Source organism: Musca vetustissima, unplaced genomic scaffold (genome assembly GCF_032173495.1).
Source record: "Musca vetustissima isolate MV318-11 ecotype Yass unplaced genomic scaffold, APGP_CSIRO_Mvet_v1 utg58325, whole genome shotgun sequence".
NCBI lineage: Eukaryota > Metazoa > Arthropoda > Insecta > Diptera > Muscidae > Musca > Musca vetustissima.
The window spans coordinates 14,935-30,950 of NW_026888119.1; the positions used below are offsets into that span (position 1 = coordinate 14,935).

A 16,016-nucleotide genomic window follows, 5' to 3' on the forward strand; every position below is an offset into this window, starting at 1 on the left:
AGAAAAAAGTCATTCCTCAGGTTCCCTGATGAATTTTTTTCTTTAGAAAAAAGTCATTCCCTGATGAAATTTTTTCTATAGAAAAAAAGTCGTTCTTCAGGTTCCCTGATGAATTTTTTTCTATAGAAAAAAGTCATTCCTCAGGTTCCCTGATGAATTTTTTTCTATAGAAAAAAGTCATTCCTCAGGTTCCCTGATGAAATTTTTTCTATAGAAAAAAGTCATTCCTCAGGTTCCCTGATGAAATTTTTTCTATAGAAAAAAGTCATTCCTCAGGTTCCCTGATGAATTTTTTTCTTTAGAAAAAAGTCATTCCCTGATGAAATTTTTTCTATAGAAAAAAAGTCGTTCTTCAGGTTCCCTGATGAATTTTTTTCTATAGAAAAAAGTCATTCCTCAGGTTCCCTGATGAATTTTTTTCTATAGAAAAAAGTCATTCCTCAGGTTCCCTGATGAAATTTTTTCTATAGAAAAAAGACATTCCTCAGGTTCCCTGATGAAATTTTTTCTATAGAAAAAAGTCATTCCTCAGGTTCCCTGATGAATTTTTTTCTTTAGAAAAAAGTCATTCCCTGATGAAATTTTTTCTATAGAAAAAAAGTCGTTCTTCAGGTTCCCTGATGAATTTTTTTCTATAGAAAAAAGTCATTCCTCAGGTTCCCTGATGAATTTTTTTCTATAGAAAAAAGTCATTCCTCAGGTTCCCTGATGAAATTTTTTCTATAGAAAAAAGTCATTCCTCAGGTTCCCTGATGAAATTTTTTCTATAGAAAAAAGTCATTCCTCAGGTTCCCTGATGAATTTTTTTCTATAGAAAAAAGTCATTCCTCAGGTTCCCTGATGAAATTTTTTCTATAGAAAAAAGTCATTCCTCAGGTTCCCTGATGAAATTTTTTCTATAGAAAAAAGTCATTCCTCAGGTTCCCTGATGAATTTTTTTCTATAGAAAAAAGTCATTCCCTGATGAAATTTTTTCTATAGAAAAAAGTCATTCCCTGATGAAATTTTTTCTATAGAAAAAAGTCATTCCTTGATGAAATTTTTTTTTATAGAAAAAAATTGTTCCTCGGGTTCCCTGATGAAGTTTTTCTATAAAAAACGTTCCTAAGGTTCCTGATGAAATTTTTTCTATGGAAAAAAGTCGTTCTTCAGGTTCCTGACGATTTTTTTTCTATAGAAAAAAGTCATTCCTCAGGTCCCTGACAAATTTTTTTCTATAGAAAAAATCGTTCATCAGGTTCCTGACGAAAATTTTTCTATTGAAAAATGGTTCCTATGGTTTCAGAAGAAATTTTTTCACTGATGAAATTTTTTTATAGAAAAAAGTCGTCCCTCAAGTTTTTTCTATAAAAAAAATTCGTCAAGATTTTTCTATAGATACAAATTAGATAAGGCATGTGAGGAAAAATGTTTCTATAGAAACAAATCGTTTTCCAGGTTCCTAAAGAATTTGTTCTTATATTATTTTCTCTCTCCCTCACTCTCTCGTTTGTCGTTACTCATTTGTCTATTTTTTTTAAGAAAATTAATCTCTATTTTTAGAGTTGTCTGGCAAGAGTCGAGCCCACCAATTTGAATTGACCCCACGGCCATCAAAATTGTTGTTGTTGTTGATAACTTGTTGTAGATGGACAAACAGAGGCAACAGCAGCAGTTTGTTTTGCTGCAGTTTCTACTGCTGTTTTGTTGTTGTTTTTGGTTTTTGCATCTTTTCTGCACTGCATTTGCGTGCAGTCACTGCAAATCACACACATAGAGAGTGAGAGAGAGAGAAATGGAGAGCAGCAACGCTTTTCCATGGGCCAACATAATTTAGCCAAGTTAGTTTCAAGACAAACTTTGGCATCGTAGGTTGTTTGGTGACTAAGAAAATCGAAACGAGCGAGTGCGTGCGTGTCTATTCAAGAAAAATATCACGAAGCTTCAATATGACAACGACGGCGACTTGACAATTAAATAACAAAAAATAAAAACAAAACAAAAAAAAATAGTTTTACGCGCCTTCACGCGTCGTTTCGTGGTGTTTGTGTGTGTGTGCGTTTCAGTGAGCTTTGTTTACATTGCAATTTTTTTCTCGCCTGCGTCTTCTTCTTCACCCCGATTTTTTTTTTTGCTTAAAATCCAAACTAAAAAACTGCAACAAATATTTGAACCTAAAAAGAGTTGTAATAATAACAAAAATAGCAACAACAACAACCCAAACAAGAATGTGTTAATTAACGTGAGATTATGTAGTATTTTGTTGTTGTTATATTTTTTTCTTCTTCTTTTCGTTGCTTGGTTTGATTTGGCTTTTCGTTGCGATTCGGAGGGGCTTTTTTGTGTTGAATGCAAAACATCGAAAAAAAAAATTAAATGCGTTTTAATGTGTGTTTTGATTTGAACAAAATTTTTGTTGTTGTTGTTGCTGCTGCTGCAATTTTGTGGTCTCACCAACTGCTCACGTTTTATTATTATGACTTAAAAGATCGGTTAGAATGGTGGCTGGCAGCGGCGGGCCATAATAAATTTCCACTTAAATATGACCGATATTTTGTTTATGTTTTTGTTGTTCTTGTGTTTACATCAAAGAAAAATGTTGATGTCTGTCGTTATTATATGGTGAATTTGATGTTTGATGGGTGCTGCTAATGATTTTTATTTTAAAAGATAATCAAATTCAATTTTTTTGTCAGAAATACACTGTGAAAAAAAATTCATCAAATGCTCAGAATCGGAGGAATCAGCTCAAAAATGAAAAAAAAAAATCTAAGGAATTTTGGGAAGATTTTCTTTTTTTCTCCTTACTAGTTTTTTCCTGACGAAATTTGTTCTATAGAAAAAAATCGTTCCTCAGGTTCTTGACGAAAATGAAAAAAAAATCTGAGGAGTTTTTGGAAGATTTTCTATTTTTTTTCCTATTGAAAAAATTCAACAGATACCTCAAGAACGATTTCTTCTATAAAAAACTTCGTCAAAAACCTGAGTAATAATTTTTTCTATAGAAACAATGTCGTCAGGAAACTGAGGAACTATTTTTTCCTGACGAAATTTTTTCTATAAAAAAGTCGTTCCTCAAGTTCTTGAAGATTTTCTATTTTTTTCTATTGAAAAAATTCAACAGTAACCTCCGGAACGATCTCTTCTATAAAAAAACTTTGTTTGGAAGCTGAATAACAATTTATGTATAGAAAAAATGTCGTCAGGAAACTGAGGAACTATTTTTTCTATAGAAAAACTTTATCAGGATCCGGAGGCACTATTTTTATCTATAGAAAAAATTTCGTCAGGATCCATAGGAACTATTTTTTCAATAAAACAAATTTCGCCACAGTCCTGAGAAAATTTTTTTTCCAGATGAAGAACATTTTTTTTCTTGCGGAAAGATTATTCTGAAAAAAAAAAAATTGTCAGAACCCTTAGGTTATATTTTTTAAATAAAAAACAAGAAATTTTTTTCTTGTGGATAGATTTTTCTGAGTTAAAAATTCCTCAAGACATGAGGCGGGACTTTTCTATAAAAAGGAAAAAACGCAGGACTTGAGGAGAGATTTCCCTATAGGAAAAAATACCCTTTAGCTGAGGAGGGAAAACTATTCGTCAATACCTGTGGAGATATTTGTCTATATAAACAATTTTTGCAGCAGAACACATTTTGAAAACATAAAAATTTCGTCCACAAGACCCGAAAAAAACTACTGGTTTTCTGAATATGAAAAATATTCGTCAGGATTTTGTATAAGAAAATATTTCGCCAGGGACCATGAGGAAACATTTTTTCTGTGGAAGAAAATTTTGTCAGGAACCAAAGGAAAGATTTTTTTCTATAGAAAAAAAATTTGTCAGGAACCTTAGAATGTATTTTTTCTTTAGAAAAAAAAGTTTGTCACGAAACTGAAGATCGATTTTATCTTTAAAAACAACAGTTTCGTCAGGAACTTGAGGAAACAAATTTTCCAGACAAAGAATAATTTTTCTTGTGGAGGGATTTTTCTGAGAAAAAAAATCATGAAGTCCTTAGGCGGGACTTTTCTACAAAAAATTGCAGGAATTGAGGAGAGATATTCTTTTAGAAAAAATAAAAGGGAAACATATTTTCCAAAATCTGTGGAGAAATTGTTTATATAAACAAGGGAAAACGTGTGAATATTTCTCCCATAGAAAAACAATTTCTCTGTAGGAAAAATTGAGGGAATTAGGATGGCCAATAAATTCTCTTTTTGATGCCTTTACAGGATTGAGATAAATCACCCCTATTAGACATATTTTCGATCTTGGGTAATTTGATTTCAAATTCATTATTATAATAGGGATAAATATTTCAAATACATTTCGTTATCCCAGGATCTGTTTTTTTGCCATTAAAATCTTTCCTTAGTAGGCACAACCCCCTTCTTTTAGACACATTTTTCAATACCTAACCAATATCATTCCTTATAAATATGTATTTCAAATATATTTCGTTATTAACTTCTGTTTTCTTTATTATCGCAACTATATATTATCATACAAACCGAAAATACTAGAAATACGATCAATTAATGATTGAATAAATTTCTTCCGTAATTTTTCAATTATGATAAATTACCACAAGATCGATTGAGTTCGCTTTTGCTGGTGCCAAACGCGCACGTTTTTGTATGTTTACTAGACGACTATATGATTTATTGGTTTTATCGAATGTAAATCAAACAAGAAAATAACTCAATGAAGTCCAATTATTCAAATAATTTCATATATGTAATGTGTTTGCCTTTATTGTTGATTGATATAAATCATACGCCCTACTCAAAAAAATTAAAAAAATAATAATAATAATAATGATACACATACATTATATGTCTTTCACATTATTTGATCTTCATCAGTTGCAGAATCGTTATATATTATAAATTCATAATTTTAATTAAAAGAAAAACTCTAAAGAAATTTAAATATTCTAATAATTTCATATAAATTAGGTCTTTATTGTTGATTGATATAAATCATACGCTCTGCAGTATGCCTACTCATTAAAATGCTCATCATAAAGATGATCATTATTATGTACAACAAAGGCAATACACGAACAACAACAATAAGCAATTGCCTATTTTTATTTTTTTAATTTACTTTGTTTTACATTTTCCATAGTAAATTAGAAACCATTCAAAGGGCCTTCCAATTAAATACGTCTTTATTGTTGATTGATTGATATAAATCATACGCTCTAAAGTACTTCTCATTATACTCATTAAGATTACCGATACGATTATAAACGGCAATAACAGTAAAACAACAAAAACAACTGTATATGGGTACTTGTCTCTCAAATTACTATATCTTCATTATTTACAGTCCCCATAAAGCAGAGAGTCTACATGTGTAAACAAATGCACGATGGTTTTTGTTATGAGCTTAGTACAACTACAATGAGAGTACTCAACTACTAATCTCACGGTATTACTCTTACGGTAAATGTTTGAGAATGCCTTATGATGCTTTGTCGTGTTTTTTTGTTTACTAAGGTAGGGAGTATAGTTAGTTAGGTGGGTGGTTGTGTGTGCCAGAGAGAGCCAGTAAGAAAAATAACTATTTGAGAATAGTTTTAGCGGATATGTTTGTTGGTTTGTTTACTAAACAGGTGATATGGTAATACATAGAGAGAGAGAGAGAGAGAGAGAGAGAGATCAATTAGAAAAGGGAATGATGGTGATGCTTACTTGAGTGTTTATAGTAGAGTCCCAATAAGAATTTAACCGTATGAGAATGGTATATGCGGAGATGTTTGTTGGTTTGTTTACTAAATAAAGGAGAGGGAAATATATATATATATATATAGAGAGAGATCAATTAGAAAAGGGAATAATGGTGATGCTTACTTGTTGCTGTTTTGTTTACCAATTGTGGTAGGTGGTAGAGAGTCCCAATAAGAATTTAACCGTATGAGAATTGTATATGTAAAGATGTTTATTGGTTTGTTTACTAAATGAGGGATAAGGAAGTAGAAAGAGATTAGAAATAAATGATGGAGATGTTAAGTCCATTCTGAGTCTATGCAGAGATCAAAAACAATTAAATGTTGTAGTTTTTTATTTTCAAGTAAGGAGTATTAGTATTTTGGTGGGTGGTAGTGAGAGACAACCAGTATAAAGAGTACATGTGGTATAGGGAAAATATAGAGAGATCCATTTGAAATGAGAATAAGACAGATGCTTAGACGATTGTTTATTTGAATTTTGGTGGGTGTATGATTGTAAGGCAGAAATCATTGGAAATTAAGCGTTTAGACGTTTGTTTACTAAATAAGGAGTATGGGTATATGTGTTAATGGCAGAGAGCATATAGGCAGTTTTTGGGTATATAGGGTGATATTTAGTGGTTTGTTTATTAAATTGGAGATATAAAATGTTGATTTGTTTAATAAACAAGGGATGTGAGTTGTTACAAGGTGGATGGGAGAGGGTTTGAGAAGCAGGTATAAAGCATAGAGGTTTGTTTATTAAATCGGCAATATGTTTACTAAACAAAATGAACGAGTTTGTTTGGCGAGTGAACATTTTTAAGGAGTGCAAATGTTTAAAAGGTTTGTGAAGCATGCGGAATTTTTGAAAACAGTTTTAGAAAATAGGAGAATTAAAAGTTTCATTCTTTGTAAAAAAAAACGATTTTTTGCTAATAACATTTAGATAGAATACATTAAATTAATTAATTTTGAAAATTTAGAAATAGAAAAAAATATATCTTGAGAATAAAAATAAAAAAATGTAAAATCTTGAAAATAAAAAATATGGAAAATTAAAACTAAAAAAAATTAAAAATATGGAAAATTAAAAATAAAAATATGGATAATTAAAAATAAAAAAATATGGAAAATTAAAAATAAAAAAATGGAAAATTAAGAATAACAAATATGGAAAATAAATTTTTAAATATGGAAAATTAAAACTAAAAAAATTTAAAAAATATGGAAAATTAACAATAAAAAAATATGGAAAATAAAATAAAAAAATCGAAAAGAATAAAGTTATATTTAAGGGATGAAATGGACCAAACAATAAGCATAGCTGTTTTGATAAAGATCGGTTAATATTTAGCGGGTCAAATAGACCCTAACTTTTGTGTGAAAAATGAAATGGCATATACTCCTGAAGACAATAGACCCGAGAAGTTGATAGTATGTCCAATAGAAGTGTTTGGGCTTTAAATTGATACCAATATTAAATATTTGCAGGTGCTAACGTATTCAGATATTATTAAGTAACCCATTACCAAACTGGAGGGAGGAAAATAGCGATGATCGCTTTGAAATGTTCCATGAGGATCCAGTAATGGTCAAGGACAACGCCTATAATTTTCGGCAATGATCAGATAATAATTTTGGGATGAAGTGGACCGACAACGGCCACAATTGAAAGTCGTACATCACAAAACAACCCACGGTGAAGGGAATATCGACAAGCCATTTGAAGAACTGTACAGAACATTAGTAATATTAGGAAAATGTGTCAGTGTAAGGAAGAGGTGCTGTTGACCCCTAATCGGACAACAGGGTGTAGATATCAGGAAATATTGACGCAGAATGTTATAGTTCCGTGTAGGGTATCGTATGGTCGGCCCGTCGAATATACTGCTCCGCTTACTGGTTATTTTTTCTAAATTTCTCTATAGTTTCAAAAATTAAAAGAAAATATTTTTGTTTTCAAAAATTGAGAACACAAATTATGCAAAAGATATTTTTCTCAAGAATTAAAGTTGAAGAGAGTGAGAGCCCATAAGAAAATATATGTTTAGAGGTCTCGAGAAAAATATAGGGAGTTCCTATAAATTAAGTTTACATCAGGAATTCTCAAAAAAAAAAATCCTAATAAAAAGTGTGTCAGGGTAATTAAAAATCCACCGTAGGAAACGATTTAAGAAAAGAGAAGCGAGCACACGATATTGAATATTTAAAATGCTTAGTTTATAATTTGTTGACAAAAAGCAACAACAACAACAACAATTTCTTCAAGCACGTTTCTCAATGGTGTGTTGCTCTCTGTTGTTATACTCAAAAAAGCAACAATTCTCCCAACCTCTTTAAAAATGCCGTATGGCTTCCGTAAAAATTTTCAAATCAAAACACACACACAAACATTCACATTTAGGTGGCGGTCTGCTGTGCCGGCTACCTTTTTTTGCAAAACCCGCCATCAAACAGATGATGGCGATGATGATAATGTTGCTCAGCACACTTATGATAATAATGATTACAAAAAATATAAATAAATAATAAACGATTCATAACGTATTGTACCTTGAACGTGATCACAACACGGGACGCGTTTCGGATAAATTTTTTTAAAGAAAAATATTATTAATTTTAAGCAACAAATCCAGAAGAAGGCGAAGAGAAGCAAAATAAGAAATTCATTCATTCAATATTTTTTTGAAGTGGCGCGCGTGTGCATCTAACAAATAAAAAAATAAATAAAAACAAAAAATTAAATAAATACAAGATTAAAAATGAATACAGTGTCTCCCAGTTAATAAAATATAAGAACAACAATAACAAAAACAAAAACAACCCAAACCTCTTAACCATAATCTTGTCCATCAAATAAATAAACATAAGTGGCAAATGATTGATGTTGTCAGCGACGTCTTCGTCCTCGTCCTCATCGCCGGGTTGTCACCGTCGTCGTTGTTGTCATATTTTACGTCATTTCTGTTAGCAATCATAAACAAATATTTAAAAACAAATTAATTATAAATTTTTAATTGAGATAATCGAAGAAAGACGTTAATATGCCCGAATATCAGACGGCGGCGGGCCTCTTCTACAATCTACCTTGAAATTTGCGGAATTGGGTAGCTACTTTCAGCTGTCATTTAAAATGAAATGATATCGAATCAAGTGGAATGATATATGTGCATACTACTGAGTGTGTGTGTTTACCAATAAAAAATTGAATAAAAAAGTTTTTTTTTTTTTTTTTTGAAAATAAAAAAAATATTCGTGTGCTTAAGTCAAAAAATCTCCAGGTCTTAAAACAATGAGCCCCTTTTGACAGTCGAACAGCAGTAGCAGGAAAAAAAGCCACCTAGGAAGGGTCTTATCGCGTTTGACGCCACCTTTAACAAGCACAGCCAATAACTGTCACTCATCTCAAAATTTGTTTTTTTTGCTGTGTGTGTGTGAGTGTAGCGGTCGGTCGAGCGGTTGGTTGGTCGTATGCGTAGTATTGTAATCTATACTATCGCCGAGAGTGCTGCAGTTTGTTTTTCACCCATATAAATATATAGTGGAGACCGTGACTTTCCACGATATCATCATCATCAACGTCGTCGTCGTCGTAGCACCACTTGAGTACCCTCTTCTACTCCAAAAGGAATCACAACAAAGGGGGTAGTAAGTGTGTGAGTGAGCGATCGAGGAAAAGAAAACAACAAAAAATAAACAAAATAACCGTTACGTCTTGTTTCGCCCTTTTAAATACGCCTAATATAACGGGAAAAATGTTTATAACGTTCAATACCACCACCACAACAACCACCACCTCCAACCTCGACATTGTCATCAATATCATTGATGCCGCGTTATAGCTGTCAGAATTGTTGTTTTATTACCGCTACTTGAAACAGCCAATATCTAACTGGCCAAGTTATCACCCATCCATCCATCCAGCCATACGATAACTACCGTGACATCTAGACAAATAATTATCTTCACTTCATCACTATCCAATGTTTTGAACGGAAAACGCGCAAAAAGAAAATAAAAAAATTAATTTAATTTTGTGTTGTGTTGTGTATAAATGTTGTGACCCGTCCAACTAAACCGTTTAGTATGAAATTATCAAAGAGTTGGGATGAATTAATTTTAAGTGCGTCGCGGTTAAGTTTAAATAATTTACGCACGCCCGGCAAGAAAAAAAGTAAAAATGTTAGTATTCAAAAAAAAAAAAAACAAAAATAGTTTTTTATTATTATTCATATACAAATAATTTAAAAAATTAACAAAAACAACAAATTAAGAAGTGAGAATGTGACAAAAATATAAAAATAAACTATCATCAAGGCCATTGAGAAAAAATTTATGAAATTGAATTTAAAAATAGTGGTAACAATTTTAAAAATAAAAAGGTTGGCAATATTGAGTTCAGTAAAAAATAAAATCTTGAAAAAATATGTGTGTAAGGGTTTTAAAGAGTTTTTTTTTTTTTTTTTTTTTTTGAGGCAGACCCACCTTGAAATTCGGGATACAAAATTTAAAGAATTGAAAAAATTCCAAAATGTTTTTTTTTTTTTTTGAATTTCCATTAATTAAAAATCTGCTAGTTTTTACCTTTTTTTGGCAGTACGAGAAAAGTCCTTAACTATTTGTTGAGTCTTTTATTTTTTTTTTATTTCGAAAATTAAAAAAAAAATATTTTTCTATACCCAAAAAAATATAGTCAGAACCATAGGTAACTGACTATATTTTTTAGCGGAAAAAATGGTCCATGGTACAGAAAAAAAATTCCCAAAGTCTTGACGATTTATTTTTATACAGAAAAAATTGGCCCAAAAGTCCTGGCGCTTAATTGGCCCAGGGGACCTGAAAATTTTTTTCTATGCCAAAAAAAAAAAATCGCCAGGGGCGCTAACGAATTTTTTTCTTTACCCAAAAATTGACCAAAGTTTCAAACCAAAATTTTTTTATATGCGGAAAAAATGAACACAAGGTCTTGACGATTCATTTTTATACAGAAAAAATTGGCTCAAGAGTCCTGACGCAAAATTGGACCAAGGTATCTGACAAATTTTTTCTATTGACCAAAGGTGCTGATGATTTTTCCATAAGGAAGAAAATGGCCCAAGGATCTTGACATTTTTTATGTTCTATAGGGAAACATTTTTTCCCAAGGGTCCGGACAATTTTTTTTTTCTATACAGAAAAAATTGGCCGAAGAAACCTGGCGAATATATGGCCCAAGGGATCAGACTAATTTGTCCATACTGAAAAAAAATTCCCCATGGGCCCTAACAAATTTTTATCTATACGGAAAAATTTACCAAAGGTGCTGACGATTTCTTGTTATAGGAAAAGAAATGGTCCAAGGATTCTGACAATTTTATGCGTGAAAATTTTTCCCCAGGGGTCCTGACAATTTTTTTTTCTATAAGGAAAAAAATTTGCTCAAGTGTCCTGACGGTTTACATGCATACAGAAAAAATTGGCCCAAAGCGCCAAAGAGGGAAAAAATTTCCCGTGGGTGCCTTAACGAATTTTTTTCTATACCGAAAAATTGACCAAGTGTCCTGAAGATTTATTTCTATAGAGGAAAATGAAAAAATAGGCCAAAAAATTCCCCCGGGGTCCTGACAAGTTTTTGTTATATGGAAAAAATGGAACAGGGTGCTGACGATTTTTTTCATATACGATTCTTTGTTATTTGGAAAAAATGGCCCAGGGTTCATGAGGAATTTATTTTTTTTTATACGGAAAAAATGTCGATTGTTTTCTTTTACTGAAAAATTTACCAAGGGTCCTGATCAATTTTTTTTTTCTATGGACCAAGGGCACTGACAATTTTTTTTTTCTATGGGAAAAAATTGGCCCAAAGGGCAGTACGATTTTTCTTTATTTGGAAATAAATGGACTTTGGTTCCTAACGATTTATTTTTATACAGAAAAAAAATGACCCAAGGGTCTTGATTAATGTTTTCCTATACAGACAAAATTAACACAAGGTTCCCGATGAATGTTTTTCAATACGGAAAATATGGTCCCCAAGGGCCCTAACGAATTTTTTTTATATGAAGAAAATTGACCAAGGGTCTTAATGGATTTTTTTTATAGGAGAAAGCATTGGACCAAGGGGACTGATAGTTTTTTCTATAGAAAATAAATTAACATCGGGTTGTAATGATTTTTTTTTTTTTCTTTTAACAAAATTTACACCGGGTTCCATAGAAAAAAACTTCGGCTAGTCACTGCAGAAATTTTTTCAGACATAATATTTTGAAGTTCGAAGATGAAGTCTGCTTTAATAAAAATTGTGTACGTCGCAATTCTACTTTCAAACTTAAACATAGTTCGAAGGTGGAAAATATTGGACCACTCCTTTTGGTAGCTTCCCCACAAAATGGTCAACATTGCCTGAAAATATATTTCATAATATCATGCGAATATAAATATGGAAAATGGGACTTATTAATTACTCATTTTAAAATCTTTTTTTATATTTTATGTTAAAAAACTTATTATTGAACACTTTTATAATTTATAATTTTATTTTGAAAAAAATTTTGAATAAAAAAAAATATTTTAGAAAAAAAAATTAAAAATTATTTTTTTGATTTTTTTACCAACCTCGTATTTATTTGGTAAAAAATTATATCCCTACAAATGTCTTTCGATAGTTCACTTTTTCAAAAAAAAATCTTATTAATAAATTATGCGTCGTACACAATTTATAGTAGAATTTAATGCCACCTAACAATGTGGAATATTTTGAATAACGCGAATAAATATTGGCATTAACAGTGATGGGCTACCTATGAAACACCCTTTTAATCATTTGATAAATACCGAAGCTTTGATTATTTTCGCGGTGACACCAAAATGACACTTAATTTCGAAGAAAAATGAAATTGAAACACAAAACAGTGGCATTAACAAACATTAAAAGTAATTTCTTAACACGTCAAGTCAATTTTGAAAATTGAAATGACTTAAATTCAAATAATTTTTAGGCATGACATGACAATATTCCCGTTGCTGTTGTTGTAGGCCATATTACTAGCCAACATTGTTGTTATGAGGAAGACATTAAAAAAAGGATTTTCTTTTTGTTTTCACAGAAAAAAATTAATATCCAATAATTTATTGAGAAGACCAAAGCAATTTGTATGTCTAACAAAAAATTTCCACTCTTCACAAATTTGTGAATATAGAAAAATACTAAGACGTCAAATGTCAAAATGAGTGATAAGAAGTCCAGTAGACAGTATCTGTCATCATATTGAAAAAACAAACAAAACTCCATCGATTGTAAATTATTATTATTGTTTTTATTATTTGTTTTGCATTTGATATATTAAGTGGCAAATTGCAATTGACATCAAAGATCACCCACCATCCATAAACAAATTTTAATCGGCCATGATTTCCTAAAAATTCCCCTAAAATGGCGATAATGTGGGTGCTTGCGCGCTCTATACACCCACTTGAAAATGCAAAGTTTATTTTTATATAATAAGTTTTGATTTTTTTTTGTCAAATTTTCTATTTTTAATTTCAATTATTTATTTAAGTTGCATGAGGAAGTGTAGAGATTTTTTGTTTTTGGTTTTTTTATAGATTATGTGATTTTTTTAATATTCAAGAGGGATTATTTTTGGTATTATAGGTGTGGATCATCAGATATTGCCGTCACGCGTAGATACTTGTAACTACTGATTATCATATTCTATGTGTATTAGAATTTTGTGCAAGAAATTTAAAAATAATTTAATAAAAAATTAAAAAATTAATTGGAAATCCTTAAATTGGAAAAAAATATATAAAAAACCTGTAAGCGGAGCAGTATAGTCGGACGGGGCCGACTATATGATACCCTAGACAACTTCCACAAAAAACATACTTTCTGTGGTTCTACATTCTGAGCTTGGGCAATATTTCGCGATATTTGCGCCCTCTTGACCGACTAGAGGCCAACAAATATTACTAGTATTCAGTACAGCCCTTCTAATTAGTTGTCCAGTTTTCCCTCACCATGGGTTGTGTTGTGATGTTCGGTAAAGAGTGTGTAACTATAAAAATACAAATTCGCAGAAAGTTAGAGTTCCGTAGGGTAACATATGGTCGGCAGCTCCGCTCACTGGTTTTTCAATCGAATTGGTTGTAATTGAGAATTCTGAGTTACCATTGGGTTTCAACTTTTCCTACCAACATTTTTTATATTTGAGGTAGTACCCTATATACCGGTATTTCCCAATTTGTCGGGATTTTAGGAAGTTTGTTTAACCATATTGGCTCTAATTCGATATTTTGGGTTCTCATCGGGTACGAAATCATCCTACCAGAAATCATCAATATTTTTCCCATTTTTTTTTTTTTTTTTTTTTTTTGCATAGTCCGCTATATAACGGTACCTCGAAAATTTCGGGATTTTGAGTATTTTTACTATGTTTTTTCAACCAATCGTCATTTTGACGATTTTGGAAATGTTTATAAACCAAATTAGCTGTAATTTGGAATTTTCGATTCTCTTTGGATACCAAATTTCCCTTCCAAAAATGATCTATATATCTATATATTGGGGAGTTTGGGTACATCTTTCAATCAAATTAGCTAAAATTCGGTATTGCAGATTTTCATTGGATACCAAATCTCAATTGCAAACGAATTGACTCTAATTTGGTATTTTAGATTATCATTAGATATCGGATAGCCCTCATATAACGGTAATTTTCATATATAAGGGAAATTTGGGTCCCTTTTTCAATAGAATTGGCTATAAATTTTACTTTTGATTCATTGGGTAGAGAATATCCCTACTAAAAACGATATTGGCTCAAGTTTTTGGGGAAGCTGCCACATAACAGTATACACCTTTATTTAGTACTTTGAGAATTTTTGGCAAGTTTTTAAACCATATTGGATATTGGACCACCTTTTCGGGGAGTCCCCATATAATGGTATCACACTACCATAAATGTCGATATTTTGCCATACTGATTTTGGGTACTATTTTCAACCGAAATATCTATAATTTGATATTTGATGTTCTTCTTGGGTGTCTGATTTTCCTACGGTTTGATATAGCCAGCCCCCATATAACCCACCAAATGCGGATTTCCGACACATCTTCCAAGTAAGTTGCCTCTAATTTCATATATTACGGTATCCTTGGGTGGCTACAAATTCTTCCACCAAGAAACAAAAATGTCAATCGATTTTTCATTATAGCGCCCATATAAGATCCGCCCTAGGCACGAATGTCTATAGTTTACAAATAGAATAAGGAAATGCGCGTTTTTTTTTTTTTTTTTTTTTTTTGGCATTTTGTGACCTCTTTACATCAAGGTCCTCCTAGGCCAATTTTCTAACCTGATTGTTGGGCATAGCCCTGCCGGTCGATTTTTTGTGATTTTGGATCTCCTTGACTATACACAAATTACAGGTTAACCTTATGGACCAATTTTCACGAAATGTTACACGAAGAAAGGAATCTGGCCAAGGCATATGTGTTGCTCATTTGATGATATCGGTCAAGGGGGTACACATATACCTATATACCTTTTCATAATATTAACGATAAAAAGTCCGAAATCGAGATTTCGCTCCAAACATTAAATGAGATCATTAGGAATTCCAAATATGTCAAGGAATTCCAAAAATTCAGTCTGCATCTCACTAAATACCATTTGCAGAAAAAAATAATAAATGAAAACAGTAGTAACAACAACAAAGTACTTTATGTCAACAGAACAAAAATATCCCAACATTTACTAAATAAATATCACAACAATAAAATAAAATAATAAATAATTTGAATTAAATTTCGCTTAAAATAAAACTAAGATAACAAATAATTTATATGACTAATTCCTCTTATATTTGTTTGGCATATTCCGCTGTCGTCTGTGTCATTATGCAGTGTCATAAAAACGGAAAGAGATGTGATGTTGTATATACACACAAACACACACACACGGTAGATAACCATGAGTAGTAGGGATGCTGTGACATTCATTTCAGAGAAATATGACAATGACAGTTAGTAGGTGTTTTGAAAACAACTATTTTTTTGTTATTGTTGTTGTTTTATTTTGCCCCCCTATTACTACCACTATTGTTGTTTGTTGGGGTGTGAGAATTAACAGTAGCCATGCCACACTACAGTGATGGCTTAGTTCGGTTAAAACCCCCCATACGAGTGTGGTACTCGAAGAGCAACAGCTATTGCAACGTTATATATATTTCTTCTGATAAGATAAAATTAAAAGAAAACACAACACTTTTTTCCATTATCAATCATCATGTCTACCTACCTACCCAGCAGTCAAGAGGCAGTAGATCCAAATAC

General features: G+C 31.4%; 1 protein-coding gene across 3 annotated transcripts in view; it reads left to right on the plus strand.

The window, feature by feature from the left end:
* The window catches only part of LOC133335949 (kinase D-interacting substrate of 220 kDa-like), a 49,891-nt gene that overhangs the window by 13,646 nt on the left and 20,229 nt on the right, over positions 1 to 16,016 (plus strand). For 2 of the 3 annotated variants that reach the window (XM_061544242.1, XM_061544243.1), the window contains exon 1: positions 9,746 to 9,883. The exons of the other annotated variant lie outside the window; for it this stretch is intronic. In XM_061544242.1, the coding sequence (XP_061400226.1) occupies positions 9,788 to 9,883 (96 nt within the window). In that variant the 5' untranslated portion in view covers positions 9,746 to 9,787. Of the gene's footprint in view, positions 1 to 9,745; positions 9,884 to 16,016 lie in introns of those variants that run through there. 3 annotated transcript variants of the gene reach the window in all.